The sequence below is a fragment of the Orcinus orca genome, chromosome 17 (assembly GCF_937001465.1).
Source record: "Orcinus orca chromosome 17, mOrcOrc1.1, whole genome shotgun sequence".
In the NCBI taxonomy this organism is placed as follows: Eukaryota; Metazoa; Chordata; class Mammalia; order Artiodactyla; family Delphinidae; genus Orcinus; species Orcinus orca.
Window position 1 is genome coordinate 86555939 of NC_064575.1, and position 19951 is coordinate 86575889.

A 19951-nucleotide genomic window follows, 5' to 3' on the forward strand; every position below is an offset into this window, starting at 1 on the left:
CCCTTCCGCGTCCCCATTCTTCTAACAGCGTCGTGACACGTGTCCCCCGGGAGGCCACCTCCTGAGCTGATGTCTGCATGCATGGCTGTATCGGTCTCCTGGGACGGCCGTGACGGAGTGCCACAATCTGGGTGGCTGAGGACAACAGAACTTACTGTCTCAGCTCTACAGGCCAGAGTGTGAGGTCAAGGCACCAGCCGGGCCGTGCTGCCTCTGAAGCCTCCCTCTCTCTAGCTTCTCATGGCGCCGGCCATCCTTGGCACCCCTTGGCTCGTGGCCACAGGGCTCCAGCCTCGGCTCTGCTGACACAGGTGTGGTCCTCTGTGTCTCTGTCTTTTTTTTTTTTTAATAATTAAAAAAAAATTACTTTGGGCTGCTTTGGGTCTCCGTTGCTGCGTGCGGGCTTTCTCTAGTTGTGGAGAGCGGGGGCTACTCTTTGTTGCGGTGTGTGGGCTTCTCATTGCAGTGGCTTGTCTTGTTGTGGAGCATGGGCTCTAGGCCCGTGGGCTTCAGTAGTTGTGGCTCGCAGGCTCTAGAGCGCAGGCTCAGTAGTTGCAGCGCACAGGGTTAGTTGCTCCACGGCATGTGAGATCTTCCCAGACCAAGGCTGGAACCCGTGTCCCCTGCATTGGCAGGCGGATTCTTAACCACTGTGCCACCAGGGAAGCCCAACCACTAATCTTTTAACTGTCGCCATGGTTCTGACTTGCCCAGAATGTCACAGAGTCGGAATCATGCAATGTGCAGCCTTTTTAGGTTGGCTTCTTTCATTTAGTGATTTGCATTTAAGGTTCCTCCGTGTCTTTCCACGGCTGATAGCTCATTTCTTTTTAGTGCTGATTAATATTTCATTTTCTGGATGGACCGCCATGTATTTATCTACTCACCTACTGGAGGACATCTGGGTTGCTCCCAAGTTTTGTCAGTTATGAACAAAGCTGCTATAAACGTACATGTGCAGGTTTTTGTGTGGACATAAGTTCTCAGTTCCTTTGGGTTGGAGTGTCATTGCTGGATCATATTATACAAGTATGTTAATTTTGTGAGAAACCACCAAATTGTCTCTTTGAGTGGCTGCAGCAGTCTGCATCCCCTCCAGCAAGGCATGGGGAGTTCCTGTTGCTCCACTTCCTCGGGGCCTATGGGGTGGCTCTCCTCCATCCCCACAGGCACCGTCAGCTGGCAGCCTGCCGGGCAGACCAGGGCTGAGTTTGAGCAGCTTGTTAAGAGGGAGATGCTGGAAAGCTGTGCAAGGAAGAAGGAACTACCAGAACCAGCCCAACAGGGTTCTGAATGTGAACTTTTTATCAAAGCATAACGTACATACAGATGTGTCCCAAATGCTAAGGATGCAAGTGGATGAATTTTCACAAAGAGTAACAATGTCTAATTTGTGGCTTAACAAAAGTCCAGGCAAAACTAAAATGTTGTTATAAGCCTTCCCTGGTGGCGCAGTGGTTAAGAATCCACCTGCCAATGCAGGGGACACGGGTTCGAGCCCTGGTCTGGGAGGATCCCATATGCCGCGGAGCAACTAAGCCCGTGCACCACAACTACTGAGCGTGCGCTCTAGAGCCCGCAAGCCACAACTACTGAGCCCACGTGCCACAACTACTGAAGCCCAAGCGCCTACAGCCTGTGCTCTGCAAAGAGAAGCCACCGCAATGAAAAGCCCACACACCGCAATGGAGGGAAAAAAAAAAAAGAACCTATTGATAACAAGATTTCATTTTTTTGAATAGATTTATTTATTTTTTTTTGGCTGCGTTAGGTCTTCGCTGATGCGCACGGGCTTTCTCTAGTTGGGGCGAGCAGGGCTACTCTTCATTGCAGTGCGTGGGCTTCTCGTTACGGTGGCTTCTCTTGTTGCGGAGCACGGGCTCTAGGCGCGCGGGCTTCAGTAGTTGTGGCATACGGGCTCAGTAGTTGTGGCGCACGGGCTTAGTTGCTCCGTGGCATGTGGGATCTTCCCAGACCAGGGCTCCAACCGGTGTCCCCTCCATTGGCAGACGGATTCTTAACCACTGCGCCACCAGGGAAGTCCCTCAAGTGAACTCTTCTCAGAGAATTTGTGTTTGATGCTGCCAGCCCCCCACCAGCACTTCCAACCCAGAACCAGAACATTTAACTAAATTTCCACGGCAAGGTTGGCGGGGGCTGGGGGGGCTCTGTTTGAAAGCTGCGGTCTGAACTCCTCCACAGGGTCCAGGTCCATGGGCCACGGTGGCGCATCCGCCCTGGTCTCCCCCACGCTCCACCTCCCCAATGCAGCCGTTGATGAATGCAAACCACAGGTGAGGGAGAGCATACTAACTGGCCTCCGTGCACTTGGACTGACAGCTAAATCAAAATTTAAAATTATCCTCCCCCCCGGAACTCCCTGGAGGTCCAGTGGTTAGGACTTTCACTGCCAGGGCCCGGGTTCAATCCCTGGTCAGGGATCTAGGATCCCACAAGCCGCAGGGCGCGGCAAAAACAAACAAAAAAACAATAGGTTAAACATAAAAACGCCTGTGGCTCCCCGTGGCGCCAGAACAAAGCCCACGCCCCCCCCCCCATGGCTCTCTTGAGCAGCTCAAACCACGCTGGCCCTCCCGGCCGCCACACGCAGTGGACCAGCTCCTCCCTGGCCTGCCAGACTCCCTTCCTGCTCTCATACTACCTGTCCATGCCCGTGATGTCCATCTCTGCCACCAGACTTCAGCCCTCATGGGCAGGACGATGGCGTGGCCGGCTCCCTCTGCCCCTGCCAGAGGTCAGCTGTGGGGTTGAGGGATGCTCAATCCTGGCAGACACACAACACAGGGCACAGGACGATCAAGCTACCTTGCAGCTTGGAAACTGGGAGCCATAATGAGTGGTCCCTGCGCCGGCCAGAAATGCGGGACAGCGAAGCAGGCGGTGCCAGAGCGGAGAGGGGTGGGGAGGGGGGTCACACCTTTATTGATAATCCACTCACCAAATCCGCGTCCTGCGCACCCCCGTCTCCCCCGCACCGTCTGGCCTCATTGGCCTTCCTCCGGGTAAGTTCAGGATCTCCCCAAGGCGCCTTCGCCTGCAGCGTCACATTCACGGTCTCCTTCGACTGGGGGACGGGAAGAGCCCGACCCGGGGACGGACTTCCCAAAGAGGGTGGTGTTCTGTGAGGCGGCACGCAATGAGGACCGCGAAGGGGCCCAGGAATCCAGGCGTGGCGGGGTCAGGGACGGGACTCGGGAGCCTGGGCGCGACAAGGTCAAGGACGGGACCCTGGAGCTCGCATGCGATGGGTCCTGGCATGGGACCCGTGATTCCGCCTTCGAAGGGGCCAGCGACGGGACCCTGGAGCCAACACGCGACGGGACCAATGACGGGACCCAGGGAACCGCGAGCTTCGACAGCAACGATGGGGCCCAAGAGGCCGCGCGCCACGAGACCTGAGACGGCTTCCGGGAGGCCGAGACTGATGGGGCCCAGGAGGTCGCGCGCGACTGGATCGTGGTGGAGGCGAAGTGCTCAGGGTGCGAGTTGGCCAGCGGCGGTTGCCAAAGCGGCGGGCCCTCGGGGCCCCGGCGCAGCCAGCTGTGCACGTGGGCCAGGTTCCGCATGTCCTCGTGCTCGCGCCGCAGCTGTTCACGCTGCTCCAGCAACTGGCGCCGCGTGTCGTGCAGCACCTGGGCCCGGCGTTGCAGCCGCAGCAGCTCCTGCCGCAGGCGCCCGTTGTCCTCTCTGATGGCCTGTGTGTGCGCGATGAGCGCGCGCGCCGCCTCCCGCTCCGCGCGCCACGCCAGGGACTGCACGCGCTGGCGCGCCTCGCGCTCGAAGGCTGCTTTTTCCTCCTGGAAACACCGCTTCATGCGATGGAGCAGCTGCATGTGCTCCACGCGCATATGCAGCAGCTCGCGCTCCAGCGCCCGGATCCGGGCCAGCTGCTCCAGCTGCAGCTCCTGCGGCGGGGCCGCGGGTCAGCTCCGGTCCGCGGCGTGCACCCACCTCGCCCTGCCCGCGCCCGGCCCTCCCGCGGGGGCGCGTACTGGCCTTGTAGGGCTGCAGCTCCTGCGCCTGTCGCGCCATCTGCGCCGCGCGCGTCTCCATCTCCAGCAGCTGCGCGCACACCCCCTCCTCACGCCGGCGGTAGAGCGACGCCAGCTCTGCGCGCTGCCGGTGGATCTCCGTCAGGTCCACGCGGTTCTGCTCCTCCAGCCGGACGATAGCGTTGGCGCAGCGCTGCGCGCGCGTGCTCACGTAGCTGGCGTAGAGCCGGTTCTCCTCGCGCAGGCGCTGCGCCTCGCAGTCCAGGAAGGCGTTCTCCTGCAGCTCCTGGTCGACGCGCTCCTCGCAGGCGTCCAGTTGCTCCGAGAGCAGTTTGTCTTCTCGCTGCAAGTACTGAGCGCTCTCCGATTGCGGCGGCTCGGTGCCCTCTCCTGCCGCGCCAGACCGGCCCCAGGCGCTCGGCCCGCGCTTCCTCTTGGGCACCATGGGTCGAGGCCTCCAGCCCGCTCCTCCAGCTCAGCCCTTCCCCTCGACCAGCCCGAAGATTCTGGCGGGGTTCGACGCGTCTCAGGGTCACGAGGTTGGGAGAGGCAGAAGCAGGAGTTTGGGGTCAATCAAGGGTCAGGACATCGTCGCCAACCTTTACTAGGGGGCTCCTTCAGGACCTTGGCCGCCCGTCGGGGTTTGTCCACCTTTAGCTCTGTTGGCGGTCAGCCGAATGGTCTCCCTGGAAACAGAACTTAGCCGCCCTCCCCAACTCCCGCCCCGTTGCTTGCGCAACAGACTGCGAGGGGTCGGGGCCTGCTCTCAAGGCCGGGCCGGTCCTCCGCAGTCTCGGACCCTGTTCCTTCCCAGAGCACACCGCACCGTGGGCCGCCCCTGCCCCTCCCGGGCTCCTGCGCCGCACACATCTGTCGCGGGAGTGTCTAGGTCGACCTGGGTCTTTTAATTTCTGTTTCGAAGCAAGGCAACCGATGGGCAGAGGTTTTTAAATTTTAAGTCGTCCGGGCCTCCCGATTCCCCGGCGAGGTGTCCTCGCGTTAAAGCTCATAAACGCCTCCTCCCAGAAGAGGTGTGGCGAGCGTTTCGTTCTCCTCTGTCTCCGGATTCCTCGAGACCGGGTTCTTCCCGGCGGGGCAATTCCCGATTACGCAATCCGGATGCAATCGAAGGTGGAGTCCTGAGGGAAGCCACGCCACGCCACGCCACGCCCCCAGCCCCGGTCCCGCCCGGAAGACCTCCAAACCACGCCCAACCCGGGCTCGGCTCCTTCCCGGCCCCTCGCACCCCGCCCGGTCCGCCCCCCGCCACCAGCCGCGAGCGTCCACCTCTGCGCTCCCAGCCCAGCCCGGCCGCAGAGGCTGCGCTTTGCCTCTGCCCCGCGGCGATTAGAGGCAGAAGGGAACCTTGTCCCCTCCGTTTCCTCGGGCTCGATCCCCGCCGACAGCCACGGGGCGCGTGGGTGTTTCCGGGAGGAGCCCCTCTCCCAGGGAAGAGGGGGGCGCCCGGCCTCCAAGCGGGCTGAGATGCCCGCCACTCCGGACGTCCGGTGGCTTTCTCTCACTGTGTTGGGAAAGCGGTGCCTGGTGTCCACCAGGTCCCACCACCGCCCACGGGAGACGGAACTCACCTCCAAGGGCCCAGATTCAAAGCCAAGTGTCACTCTTGATACTTCTACGCACCCTTGGGGTCCTTCCCCCCTCCCTTCGTGAATGGCGTGGGGGTCTCTGTCCCTGCCGGGGCCAAGGCTGCAGTACCCTCGGACTCCGGCCGGGAGGCGTCTGGAGGGTCACTCATCTCTTGGCAGGGACACCGAGCTGGAAGGACACCGGGAGGGAGAGGGCCAGCAGTGTGCTCAGCTTCTGGCAAGGCTGCCCCCTCCCGTCCCCCTTCTCCTCCCACCCCGGCCCCTTCCCCCCAGCGGGCTCTGCTAGGGGCCTGCAAGGACCTTGAAGGCTGCGGCAGAACGTCCCACCGGCTTGTTCCTGGGATGCTGCCCTCACCACTCAGCCCCTGCCCCCAAGCCTGGACAGGCCGCCGGAGGGCACACCTTCCTGCCCTCACTTACTGTTCCTTCTGCCTCGGAGCCCTCCCTACTGAGCTCCGGAGACTTGGGGTTTGCGCCCCTTCTCAGGAGTCCCAGTGGGGTTGGGCTGTGTGTCTGACCCGGGGTGTGAGCACTTCCAGCGGCCTCTGCTCCCATTTCACAGATGGAGAAACAGGCAGAGTGAGTGAGCTGCCCACGGACTCCTGAAAGCACTGGGTCTGTGACTTGGACCTTGGTGGGCTCTTCCCACTGTGTGCACTGCCTCTCTGGCTGAGTCCTCTCCTGTCCCTGCCCTGTGCCCTGGGGCAAAGGGAGGAGCCAGCTGGTTTTAATTGAATCCCACTCCACGGCAGCCTGAGGCCACGTGGCCAGTGCCTATGACCCTTCCACCTGCCAAGGCCAAGTGGACCTGTGGAGGTGGGGGTGGGTTCAGGTGATGCCAGAGACCCTGTCCTTGGAGCTCAGCCCTGGTGGGAGTCTGACACCACAGAGGCGGCCAGATGCTGAGCAGAGGTCAGACAAAGGGACCCTGGGGGCCTGGCAGTAGGGCTGCCTCAGCCCCACCCCGGTACCTTGTCCCTTGATCAGAAGCGCAGCGCTGATGGCGATCACCATGGCAAAGGGGAGGATGGGCAGGAATGTGAGTGCGGTCCAGGAGAGGCTGTCTATCCAGTGCGTCCTCTGGCTGAGGTCAAGCCCTGGAGAGCCCAGACCCAGCTGTTCTCTGTGCCCTGGGCAGGACCCAAGTCTGTCCCCTCCCCTATATCCCAGCTTGTGTGCTGCCTGCAGACCTGCCCCACCCCCTCCCCTCACCCCAACCTAAGCTGGCCCTGGGCCAGGCACCCTTCCTCCAGTGGCGGCCCCTCCACAGCCAAGTACCTTGGAATCGGTGCCAGACCCACACGAGGCTCACGGTCAGCCCCAGGTGGAAGGACCAGATCCAGGCCACGAGGTGCGTCAGCTCCCACAGCCATGGCGCCCCTGGAGGAAGTACCCTGTCCAGACGCGCGGTGCAGTGAGGGACACGGCGGCACCGCCACCCGAGTCCCATGAGCCAAGGCGGGCGGGAGCCAGCGGGAGCCCTGGGGTGCGTGTATGCGCAGAGCACGTGCGGGCCGGCTGGGGCTCTGCGGTGACGCTGCTGCGGTGAGCCGGGCCCTGGCCTCCTCAGGGTCAGCGGGGTCGCAGCTTCGGGGAGAGGCTTCGCTGGAGCCCAGGGCCTGTGGGCTTGGCTCCCTGGTCCTCCCTGAGCGGCCAGACCGGGGCGGCTGGGCCTCGGGGTGTGGTCCGGGTTGGTGTGCATGCCCCCCCTCCCAGGGGTGCTCCCCTACCTGTTTGTGAGGAAGAGGATGACACACAGAAGGATGCCCAGAGCCCTGTGGAGGCCCCGATGGCGATGCCAGCGCCCACCTCCACGGGCTGGCTCAGATGCCCCTGAGAGACAGCCACGAGGAGGCGCCCGGCTGGGGGACGCACCCCCTCGGGGGACCCCCGTTTCCAAGTCTGGCCACATGATCTAGAGACAACCACAGCTACAACCCCAAGGTGCTCTCCTGGGAGGGGCCCAGGCAGGTGCCCGGAGTGACCTGGGGCACCTGGGTCCATAGCCCACACTGGGAGCAGGAGAGAGGGGAGCCCAACTTCAGAGACCCAGGTGCAGGGGAGCACAGCAGGTCCACCCCACAGGGTCGGGGGCTGCACCGGAAACAGGGTGAGCGGTGGGCTACACTGTGACACACATGGGGACACAGCTGATATCTACTCAGACTTGGACGCCGAGGGGAAGGAAGGGGTGGGGCCCATACTCAGACTGTGACACTCTGCAGTGTGGGAGGTGCGATCCCTGTGAGCTGGTCTCCAGGGTCATAAGGAGGCTGGTGATGGATGAAGCAGGAGGTTTAGGCCAGATCGTTTCAACCTGGGGGGTTTGACCTGCCACACGCCCGCTCCCCCTAACTCTGGGCCTCCTGGATGAGGCCCCCCAAACTGCGCATGATCTCCCCGTGGGTCAGCTAAAAATTAAATGCACAGTCCCCACACTTCTCAATGCATAGTAAATACCCCGAGTCAACACCGCACTCAAAACTAAGGTGAAGGTACAACTGCACGCAATCAAACTGTAACTGACAACCGATGAGAAAATAAAAACTTGACAAAATTTATATCTGCCAGGATATTTGGACAAGGGAAAGCTGGACTGGGTAGAAATAATGGCCCCAAGAGAAAACACATAATAGCAGATTAAAAAATTACTAATGGATGAATCAAATGTCCACTGAAAATCTGATTTAATAATTAAGTAAATGTAATGAAGTTCATGCTGCAGAATTCCTTTTTTGCTGAAATTCACTGATTTGGGGATAATTCTGCTTAGGGCCACGTTCTTGGCGGCAGAATGGCAGGGCTGAGGCCTCCTTTGGCTGCGGGTTCCTGGGGGAAGGCAGGGAGAAGAGGGGCTGGCCTGCTAGCTGGCACATGTCCCTGCTGCTCCAGGGGCCAGAGGTCCCACTGCCCCCAGCAGCTGCGTTGGACTGCTCTGCGCCCCCCACCACCACCAGGCCCCGCTCTTGTCGACTGAGTTTACTAAGGCTCCCACTTGCCTTTCCTGCTGCCCGCAGCTGGGGGAACGCCCAGCTGTGCCTTCCGAGTCAAGCATGCCGACCTTCCTGGCCTCTCGGCCCGCTCTTCACCTCGGACCCTCCATAGTGAGTCCAGCTGTCATCCCTTTCAGCCTGTCCAAGTGGTGATCAGTCCTTCCTCCATTTCCATCGATGGGCCTTCTGTTCTCTCCGTCCTTGTGGCCATAGAGTTTTTCAGTTTATCTTCATGTTTTTTTTTTTTTTTTTTTGTGGTACGCGGGCCTCTCACTGTTGTGGCCTCTCCCGTTGTGGAGCACAGGCTCCGGACGCGCAGGCTCAGTGGCCATGGCTCACGGGCCCAGCCGCTCCGCGGCACGTGGGATCTTCCCGGACCGGGGCACGAACCCGTGTCCCCTGCATCGGCAGGCGGACTCTCAACCACTGCGCCACCAGGGAAGCCCTTTATGTTTATTATTGATTATATTTGGGTAATACTCCCACTCATTCAATGGACTTGCCATCTCATCTAAGTTATCAAATGTATTGGTGGGAGGTTGTTGACAATAAACCCTTATTTTCCATGTTTGAAGGATCTGGTAGGAATGTAGTCTTTCATTCCTGACACTCGTAATTCCTCTGTTAGTTTTCTAATTTTATGTTTATTTTTATGTTCTGTATCAGTCTTCTTGATTACAAGATGTCAATAATATGAAAACATTTTTAATATAACAGAACATTTAATTACGTCCTCTTTCCATCAATGCACGAGTCATTTAATGATGATTATATCAGCCATTTCCGCTGGCAGGAGGCTTTCCACTAAAGGCTCCAGCGGTTTCCATGGTACCATGTTTCTCACCAGATTTAGTTCATTTCCAGCCTGAAGAATCCCCTCTCCTGTTTGGCCACTCTTCTAATTTTTTAACGCTGGGTTCCACTTTAACCATACCCAGCTTCTCATTTGTAATCTCTTCTGTATGCTTTCTATACACTACATTTTTAGGGATTGGTTCGAGAACTCTAGATTCACATTTTTTCCCTCTGAGTACATTAATGATGTCATTGCTTTTCCTTCTGCTTTGAATTGTTTTTTTCTGATAAAAACTCTGCAGTTATGCTTATTTTTGTTCCTCTGCATGTAAATTTCTTTGGTTACTTTTAGTATTTTTTCTTTATCTTTTAGTATTTTTTCTTTATCTTTATTGTTTTCAGCAATTTAGTTACGAGTTCCTTTGTGTTTTTCCTACCTGGGCTTCATTTAAATTCCTGGATCTGTGAATATCTAATTTTTTCTTTAAATTGGCAAAAATTTCAGCCATTACTTTCTCAAACATGCTTTCTGCACCCCCCTTTTGTTGACACTGTCCCACAGGTCAGTGAGGTTTTTTTTTTTTCCTGTGGGTTTCAATTTGGATAGTTTATATTGCTGTGTATTTGAGTTCACTGATCATTTTTTCTGCTGTGTCCATCCACTGAGTTTTTCATTTCAGATATTTATTTTTCAGCTCTAGAAATTCCACTTGGTTCTTTTTAATAATTTTCCTTTCTGATTTCACTGTATTCATGCTTTCTTTATATCCACGAGCATACTTATGGTAGCTGTTTTTAGAGTCGTTGCCAATTCCATCATCTCTGTCCTTTCTGATTTCACTGTATTCACGCTTTCTTTATATCCACAAGCATACTTATGGTAGCTGTTTTTAGAGTCGTTGCCAATTCCATCATCTCTGTCCTTTCTGATTTCACTGTATTCACGCTTTCTTTATATCCACAAGCATACTTATGGTAGCTGTTTTTAGCGTCACTGGCAATTCCACCATCTCTGTCATTCATGGGGCTGGCTCTATCAGCTTATTTCTCTCCTGGATACGGCTTCCTTTTTGCTGCTTCCTCCCAGCCTTGTAACTTCTTTTTTTTTTTAGGTGAAATCACATAACATAAAATTAACCATATTGAAGTATACACGTTAGTGGCACTTGGCACTCTCACAATGTTGTGTAACCACCACTGCTATGTGGTTACAAAACATTTTCATCACCCCCAGAAGGAACCCTGTACCCATTAAGCAGTCACTACCCGTCTCCCCTCCCCTCAACCCCTGGGAGCCACCAACCTGCTTTCCCTGTCTATGGAGGTACTTATTCTGAACATTTCATTTAAGTGGATCACATAATATGCGACTTCCTGCATCTGATTTATTTCACTTAGCCTGATGTTTCCAAGGCTCGTCCACATTGTAGCACACATCAGTACTTCATTCCTTTCTACGGCTGAATTATATTCTATTGTCTGTATAGATAATATCTTCTTTATCCATTCATCGGTTGATGGGCATTTGTGTTGTTTTCACCTTTTGGCTTTTGTGAAGAGGCTGTTGTGAACACGTGTGTACAAGCATTTGTTTGAATACCTGTTTTCAGTTATTTTGGATATATACCCAGAAGTGGAATTGCTGGATCGTATGGTAATTCTATCTTTAACTTTTCGAGGACTTGCCAAACACTTTTGCACAGCAGCTGCACCATTGACATCCCTCCAGCACTGTATGAGTTCTGACTTCTCGCCATCCTTGCCAAGACTTTTTTCTGAAAGTCATCCTAGTGATTGAGCGTGGCCTCACGTGTCTTGATTGCATTTCCCCGATTGCTAACGACGTTGAGCATCTTCTCCTGTGGCGCTGAGCATCTTCTCCTGTGGCGCTGACCATTTGTATATCTTCTTTGGAGATATGTCTATTCAAATCCTTTGTCCCTAATTTTATTTATTTTTATTTATTTATTTTTTTGTTGTAAATGTTTTATTTGCTTAACAATATATCTTCAGTAACTTTTTCAGGGCAGTATATATAGATATAATATTGTAAAACACATTACTAGCTATGTGGTATTCTATATATAATAATAGCTGTATAGCATAATTGAAGTATGATTAATTTAACCAGTCTGATACTGACGAACACTTACATTGCCACCAACTTTTCCCTACTAAGACAATGCTACCGAAAACTATTTTTGCCCGCTTGTGAGATTTTTGTATGACAAATTCCTTTTGAATCAAATGATACATGCATTATACCTTTTTTTATAGAGATCGCCAAATTGTTAGTGAGCTACAAGAGAACGAAGATAGATAACAATACCAAGAAAACAACACGTGAACAAAACAAGAATTTCAACGAGACAGAAATCATAAAAAAGAACCAAACAGAAATTGTGGTGCTGAAGAATCCAACAGAAACGAAGAATTAAACACCCAGTGGAGAACTTCACCAGCAGGCTCGATCAATCAGAAAAATGAATGACTGAATTTCAAGCCAAGTCACTTGAGCTAGAGGAGGACAGTGGTCCGTGAGGCTCATGGCAGATAACATGGAAGCAACGTCCGCAAGCCAGAAGGTGCCCCAGAGGCAGCGTCGGGGCCACGCGTGTGGCAGGGAGGCCTGGGCTTTCGCCTCCCTCTGGTTCCTAGGAAGCTGGCCAGCAGTCAGCGCAGGAGCGGCAGAGCAGAGGTGTAGGCTTCAGCACATCTTCCTCCCCCGCTTCAGCCTGAGCTGGGACGTCCAGGTCACCCAGGTGGCTGGAAAGGGGGTCAGCTGCCCAAGCTCGGGAATTCTCTTCACCAGGATATGTAGGCTCTTCAAGCACCAGGAGCACAAAGTTATTGTTGGGTGGAAAGTGCAAGGAAAGGATCATCCGTTACCGATTTCCTGTGAATGAAATGGTACATACATCCCCTTCCAATGCGCTTTCTCATTGGCTCCTTCCAAACCAAGGGCTTAAAGCTGTGATTGACATTTTTCTCATCATAAGTCCTCTCGGGACATTGTATAGCCTGTGTATAAACTAAACTCCAGACTTGATTCAAATTTCACCAGTTTTCCCACTGCTGTCCTTTTTCAGTTCCAGAATCCAATCCACGGTGCCTTTAGTTATCATATCTCCTTAGTGTTCTCTGGTGTGTGACAATTTCTGTCTTCCTTTGCTTTTCATGACCTCATTTATGTAGTCTCCTCTTGAGGTACTCATAGGTTGTTTCCAGTTTTTCACAATTGCAAGCAATACTGCCATGAACTTTCTTGTATATTTTGTACAATGTGCTAGTATTTCTATGTGACTAAAAGCTTTCAGGTCCTTCTAGGTCTCATTTTTTCCATATTCCTATTTACAGATGAGGATGCTGCAGAGTTGCAAAGTTATGTCACTTGTCCATTGTCACACAGTGAGTCCGTTCCAGAATTGGGATTAGAGGCTCCATTTCTTGACTACTAGTTGACTCAGTGCTCTATTACATATCACTGGGAAATTATTCTTGTAAAAAATTATATCCTCTAGAAAGATCATTCAGCATGCTATATAAAATCATATGACGAAGCATCTTCTTCACTGTATCTACCAAAAATATTTATTGGGGCCTAAGAATAGGGCACTCTATGAATGCTATAGGAGACGCTGAAAGACACAGGAAGTAGTTTTTTCCTTCAAAGTACTTGCGAATTTAGTTCTGCACATAATATTCATTAACTTAACAAATGCTTATTGGGCTGGTGGCACAGCGGTCAAGAATCCACCTGCCAGTGCAGGGGACACAGGTTCGAGCCCTGGTCAGGGAAGATCCCTCCAGCTTTGCCCACCGCCCCCTGCTGATACCTTGGTCTCCATCCCTGGGCTCCAGCCACACGGGGCCTCCTTGTGGCTCCAACGCGCCAGGCACACTCCCACTCGGGGCCTTTGCCTGGCTGTCCCCTCGGTGCTCCCACTTCCTTCCCTGGCTACCCCCGCCCGTCGGCCCCCTTACCTGGCTTCCTTTTTCTGCGAGCGCTTGACCTCTGCGCACGGCAGCCCCCTCTCAGCCAGTCTCATAGACTCCCACCGCCTCCAGGTTTGCTCTCCCAGCCGCTTGCCGGGACCCCCGTCCTGGAACTAACCCCTAGTTTCCTGGCGGTGCCTCAGCGCCTGCCCAGTTCAAGCGCTCGCACCCGCTGGGGATGGCCCGGCCCCTGCCGCCAAATGCCCAAGGAGTGGAGGGGCTGTCTGCGAATGACACCCTAACCGTCGGCACCCCCTTAGCAGAGACCGGAGAAGCAAGGCGGAGGGAGGAAAGAGCGTCCCGGGCGGTGGGCACTGCACGTGCAAAGGCCCGGATTGGTGGAGAGGTTCTGGAGGCTGCAGCAGGCTCCTTGGCCGCAGGTGGGGCGGGGGGCGGAAGGCGGAGAGGTGCACCTTCTGGGCTCTGGCCTGGGCCACGCGGAAGTGCGGTCGGCAAGGCGGCGAGGGTCCGGGGGCGGTGCGGGCCCGGGGGCGGTGCCGAGGGGGCGGGACTGCGGGGTGGGGCTCCACGGCAGCCCCGGATTGGGCGGGGCTTGGGCTGCAGACCCCGCTCTGCCCCGCCCCGGCGCAGGCGCAGGGAGGGCTCCGCCGTCGGTTCCCAAGGCAACGGCTTTCAACAGTTCGAGCCCAGCTAGTGTCTGGAGGCCTCCTGGCGCCCACCAGCCGGCATATGCGCCGCCGAGATGGACCGTCACGTTGCCCAGCGATACCTGCTCGGGCTGCGGTTCGGAAAGGGGATGAGCTCGGAGGCGCCCGGGCGTCCGCCGGACCAGGCCACCTGCAGGGCGTGGGCAGGGCCAGTCGGAGGACTGTGGCCTTCCACTCTGCCAGGGACTCCTGGCCTTGGGTCCTGCCTCCTCCACGAGTTGGAGGTGTGGCCTGTTCCCAGGGAACTTGTCATCTGGCTCTGGGAGACAGGTGACAGCCAGGACCCCCAAGACCTCAGTTCGGACCCTGGTGCACCGTCCCCACCCACCACTCCCGGCTCCCGGGCTGCCCCTCCCGTGCCCACAGAATGCTCTAGGGAGACCGGGCACACGTGATCCAGTCGCTGAGGGGGAAGGGCCTGAGCCAGTAAACTGAGTGGGCAGAGTGGAGGCCAGAACATTGTGTGAGCCCATGTGCATTTGTGATTGTGATTGTGTGAGCATGTGGGACTGTGTGAGAGTGTATGTGTGAAGGTGGGTCACTGGGTGTGTGCAAGTGTGTGATGAGGGAGGGGAGAAAAGAAAGTTTCAGACAGTGCAAGCAGCAGTGCAAAGGCCCTGAGGCCAGGACCTGCTGGGCTGTTGGGAAACAGCAGGGTTGAGGTAACAGGATAGGAGTTCTAGGGGGATGGGCTTATCATGTGGGGCTTTGGGGAACTGCAAGGACTTTGGCTGCTACTGTGAGTGACACGGGGAGGGTAGCAGCCATTGGTACCACCTTACAAGGCTCGCCCCGCCCACTCTGTTGAGGATGAACAGTGGGAGTGGGTGAGAGAGAGTAGTTAAGAGATCAGTGTAGTGATACAGGCTGGAGGTGCCAGAGGCTCAGACCAGGGCGGGGGCAGCAGAGATGGTAGAAAGTCTTCGGATTCTGATGAATCCTGAATGTGGAACCAACAGGATTTGCTGACAGGCTGGATGAGGTATAGGAGAGAGGGATCAGGGTGACTGTCGGAGAAGGGGCAGGCTTCAGATCCTGCCCAGGAGCTCCCTCCCATCTGTGACCTCATATCCTCCTGGGGCCTCCCCAGATACTCTCTGGTCTCCAATCCCCCTTTGTTCCTATCAGCCTCCACTGGAGGCCCCTCGGGGGCCTCGCCCCTCACCACACAGCATCCCTCCCCCGGAACCAGAGCAGGAAGGAGGAGGCTCATGTCTGCAGGGGGCGGTCTGGCCGGGCAGAGGATGGCCCTATGCCAAGCAGGCTGACCGCCCTCCTCCCCAGGCCTACAGCATCGTGTGGAAGGCGGTGGATCAGAGGACTGGCGAGGTCGTGGCCATCAAGAAAATCTTTGATGCCTTCAAGGACAAGACGGATGCCCAAGTAAGTGAGTAGGAAAGCGGTGTGGGAAAGGATGAGGCAGGGCTGTGGGGCGGCCCCCCCGCTGCCTTGTGGGAAAGGATGAGGCAGGGCTGTGGGGCGGCCCCCCCGCTGCCTTGTGGGAAAGGATGAGGCAGGGCTGTGGGGCGGCCCCCCCGCTGCCTTGTGGGAAAGGATGAGGCAGGGCTGTGGGGCGGCCCCCCTGCTGCCTTGTGGGAAAGGCGCATCTTGAAGCCCAGTCACAGCAGGTTTCTGGCATTTCTCGGAGCACCGCCCCCTGCGACCTCGTGGGCCAGTGGGTGTGCGGGTGGCGAGCATCAGTCCCTTCGCATCCTCTCCAGACACGGGCTTCCTTCTTGCTCTGCAGCCACACTCACGTTTCTGTCTCCTTCCAGAGGACGTTCCGGGAAATCATGCCTCTCCGAGTGAGTGGCCAAGGCCGTCTGCCTGCTTCTCCAGGTGCAGTCTCGCCAAATAAGGGGGAAGTGTGGCCCCTTGACCCCCAGGACACAGCCCCCGCTCTCTCCCCAGGAGTTTGGGGACCGTCCCAACATCATCCGCCTCCCGGGTGTGATCCGGGCAGAGAATGACAGGGACATTTACCTGGTGTTTGAGTCTATGGGTGAGTGAGGCCTCCCTCAGACCCCAGCCCCACCTTTGTCCCGGCCCAGGATCCTCCCACCCACATCCCAGTGGTCTGGCTCCCTGTGTATGTTCCTTTGCTGCTTGGTCCCCGCAGTAGCCAGTGCACTCAGCTTGGGCAGTGTCCCTGTGGAGCTGGAGAGTGTCAGCCCCCCAGGCCTGGTGGCAGGTATCTTGAACCCTCTCTGTGAGGTTTCTGCTTTGTCCACTGCTTGCAGCTGCATTTGTTGTTTTTTAATTTTTAAAATTTTTATTCATTTATTTAACTTCTGGTCTTCGCTGCTGCACGCGGGCTTTCTCTAGTTGTGGCAAGCGGGGGCTACTCTTTGTTGCAGTGCGCAGGCTTCTCATCACGGTGGCTTCTCTTGTTGGAGAGCACGGGCTCTAGGCCTGTGGGCTTCAGTAGTTGTGGTACACGGGCTCAGTAGTTGTGGCTCGCGGGTTCTAGAGCGCAGGCTCAGCAGTTGTGGCGCACGGGCTTAGTTGCTCCGCGGCATGTGGGATCTTCCCGGACCAGGGCTCGAACCCGTGTCCCCTGCATTGGCAGGCGGATTCTTAACCACTGCGCCACCAGGGAAGCCCTGCATTTTCTTTTTTCTACTCATTTGATAAAACAAAGGCAACATGAAATAAAGTATAAAAATAATTCCACAAACTTTTATTGCTGTGCCAACAAAGCCAGTGGACAGCTTGAGAAGCCAGCAGGGGCTCCTGGGCAGTGCGCACGTCCAGGACACGGCTCTGAGGCTGCAGTGGGACCTGAGGTCTGTGGGCATTGGGCAGGCTGAGGTGCCGCCATGAGGGCTCAAAGTGGGCCAGACTGGCCCGCTCTCCCCAGGCCCACCAGACTGACCTGCACACCCCCCAGACACCGACCCGAATGCCGTCATCTGCAAGGGCACACTGCTAAAGGACAGCCACAAGCGCTACGTCTTCCACCAGCTCCTGCGGGCCACCAAGTTCATTCATTCAGGATGAGTTATCCACCAGGACCAGAAGGTGCTGCCCAAGCCCTGTCCACTGAGCTCCACGGCCCACACCCCCACCCCAGGGTCCTCAAGCCGCCACCCATGTTAGCCCTCAGCCCACCTCTTTTCCCGAGCCATCCAACGTTCTCCTGGACGCCAGCTGTTTGGTGAAGCTCTGCGACTTTGGCCTCGCCCACTCCCTCAGCGGCCTCCCTGAGGGGCCCGAGGGCCATGCCCTGACGGAGCACATGGCCACGCGATGGTACGGGCTCCGGAGGTGTTCCTGTCCTCGAGCTGGTAACGGTGACCTACCCCCATCCTGCCGCCACCTCCCCCTACAGGTCCCCCTGTGCTCTCCTGCCCCGCCAGGGCACTTGGGCCTTCTTATGCCCCCAGTGTCCGAGACCCCCCAGAAGTACCTCCTCCCACCCCCACCTCCGCCTCTGGGGCTCCCCCAACAACACCAGCCCTCCCTGCCCCAGGTACACCCCCGGGGTGGACATGTGGAGGCTGGGCCGCATCCTGGGGGAGATGCTAGCGGGGCGGCCCCTGTCCCCGGCACGTCCACGCTCACCAGCTGGGGCTGATCCTGGAGGGCATCCTATCACCCTCCGAGGACGGCGAGTGTGTGTGCGGGCACACTGGGCACCAGGGACACTGAGGGTCAGAGCACACAGCTGTGGGAGGGGCAGCACCTGCCGGACCAGGACTGAGAACGGAGGACAGCCCGGGAGGGGATGGGGGTGGGGACGTGAAGGTGGAGGGACGGGGAGGGTCCGGAAGCCTTGGGAAGAGTGGAAAGGGCAGGCCTTGCCGAGGGTGGACCCAGAGAGGAGCTGCTGGGGGTTTCGGGGAGCAACTGGACAGAGTCCACAGGGTCCACGAGGGTCAAAGAGTGCTCATGAAGGGTCCATCTGGGTCAGGACAAGGGCACTAGCTCTGCGGAGGGGTGAAGCAGGGGTCCTTCCTTCTCCCTGGGGGAGAGGGACGAAGGACAGCGTTGGAGGAGCCCTGTCCTCTCCCCGGGTTTCTGCTCTGGTGGAGAAGGCAAGGGGCTCCCCTGTGGAGGTGGGAGCACAGGGTATGGGGGACGCGTGTGCACGTGTGAGCGTGCAGCCTACGGAGGGTGCAGGACTGTGCAAGGACTGGCGCACGTGTGGGTGTGCTTATGCACGAGTGGCGGCGCCCGACCCGGTATTCGGGGTTTGAGCCCTGCCAGAGAGCCAAGGCCCTGCAGAGATGAGGTCGCTCAACGGGTCAGAAGGGGTGGCCGGCGACCCCCCTGAGCTGCCCGCCCGACCACCTTCGGGACTCCTGATTACAGCGCCTTCGGCGCCCGCTCCCAGACCTCCTGGCTCTCGGCGCTGGCTCCGGCGCCTCGGTTGTGCAGCGCCTGGGGTCCCGGTGAGTGCGGGGGCTTCGGAGCCAGCCCAGCGCCCTTACCGCACCTTCAGGGTGCCCAGCCCAGAAACTGTTGCCCAGGCTAAAAACGAGGAAGCCCCAGTGTGGGCGCAGCTCGCCCTGGCCGGCGGCAGGAGCTGCACCACGCCTTGGAGAGGCGACCTGAAGGGAAGCAGGGCTCTGACGCGCCTGCGCGCTGCCCGAGGGTGGTGCTAGGGAGGGAGCAGGGAGCAGGAAGGGGGGGCGGACCCTGGAGCGGCTGATAGGCCGGCTGCCCACAGGCCGGGCCCGACACTGGACGCCCTCCTGCCGCCCGACACCCGCCCAGAGGTCCTGGACCACCGCGAGTGACCCCTGGTGTTTGCCCCCGACAAGCGGCTCAGCGCGGCCCAGGCCCTGCAGCACCCCTACGTGCAGAGGTAGGGGAGGCCCGGCGGCCGGGCAGCGGTTGCTGTGGGTCGGAGAGGTCGCAGGGGCTCGCCCGCCGGCAGCCCAGGTCTCGCCTCTCCAGCACCCGCCTCGCCGGCGCCCCGCAGGTTCCACTGCCCGGCCCGGGAGTGCACCCTGGAGGCGGACGTGCGGCTCCCGGTGCACGAAGGAGCCCAGCTCTCGGCCACCGAATATCGCAGCCGCCTCTATCAGGTGCTCCGGCCCGCGACCCCCATCATCCCCCGTGCACGCACCCTCGAGGCCTCCCCCGCCCCAGCGACCCCCAACCCCCTGACGCCCATCCCGCGCACCTCCGAGCGCCCCTCGCCTCTCGCAGATGATCCTGGAGCGCAGGGGTAACGGCCGCGTCCCGAGGGAGACGGGCCTGGGCGGCGTCCCCACGCCCCCGGCGCCCCCACTCAAACCCAGAGCCGCGGCCAAGCTGCCCTCGGGCTCGCCTGCACGGAAGCCCGGACGCCGGCCTCGAAGTAACCCCGGTCACGGCCCCGCGCACGGTGTGTGGTCTGGCGGCCGCCCGCGCAGAGCTGCTGGGGTCCCTGCTGTGTGGGGCCACCAACCGCCAGCAGCGCGGGACCCCTGACTCGGGACTTGAGCTTCCGACCCCACAGATGTCCCCGGCGGAGCCAAGGACCCTCCCAGGCAGAGCTCGGCCCCCCTGCACCAGCCTCCGCCCCCAGGAGGTCTTGGGAGAGGGAAAGGGCCCCGCTGGGCGACGGCAGGGCTCCCCTCGGCATCCTGCTGGGTAGGTCGTGGGAAGGGGGGCACGGGAGGACCCCTCCCGCAGATCCTTCGCGACGGTGCCAGTGATCCTGCGACACACCCCTTCCTAGGTGAAGCCCAGCGGGAGGGGGGCGGCGCCCTCCTTGACCTCGCAGGCCGCCGCCCAGGTGGCCGTCCAGGCCTTGATCCGGAGTGACCGGAACCGGGGCTGTGGTGGCAACGCGGCCGGCGCGTGACCGGTGAGCCCGCGCCCCTCCCGCCCTCCCCTCCCTTCCACCTTCCTTCCCCGTCCCCCGTCCGCTTCCCTCGCCTCAGGTC

General features: G+C 58.1%; 2 protein-coding genes across 2 annotated transcripts in view; one reads left to right on the plus strand and one right to left on the minus strand.

The window, feature by feature from the left end:
• CCDC166 (coiled-coil domain containing 166) lies at positions 1-8819 on the minus strand. Its single transcript, XM_004265276.4, has 2 exons — positions 4018-8819; positions 1-3926 (listed from the first exon to the last, which is right to left on the minus strand). The coding sequence occupies exons 1-2, from the start codon at positions 4456-4458 to the stop codon at positions 3030-3032; spliced, it is 1338 nt and encodes a 445-aa protein (XP_004265324.1). The 5' UTR covers positions 4459-8819; the 3' UTR covers positions 1-3029.
• MAPK15 (mitogen-activated protein kinase 15) overlaps positions 4457-19951 on the plus strand; it is a 17950-nt gene continuing 2455 nt past the window's right edge. Inside the window, 21 exon segments of the mRNA XM_049700514.1 lie at positions 4457-4552; positions 6608-6659; positions 6809-6971; positions 7627-7730; positions 8638-8724; positions 13548-13711; positions 14060-14173; positions 15357-15455; positions 15848-15877; positions 15984-16074; positions 16963-17093; positions 17197-17326; positions 17329-17359; positions 17545-17628; positions 17630-17682; positions 18409-18466; positions 18745-18882; positions 19000-19105; positions 19230-19407; positions 19522-19655; positions 19744-19880. Of these exon segments, the coding sequence (XP_049556471.1) occupies positions 4457-4552; positions 6608-6659; positions 6809-6971; positions 7627-7730; positions 8638-8724; positions 13548-13711; positions 14060-14173; positions 15357-15455; positions 15848-15877; positions 15984-16074; positions 16963-17093; positions 17197-17326; positions 17329-17359; positions 17545-17628; positions 17630-17682; positions 18409-18466; positions 18745-18882; positions 19000-19105; positions 19230-19407; positions 19522-19655; positions 19744-19880 (2180 nt within the window).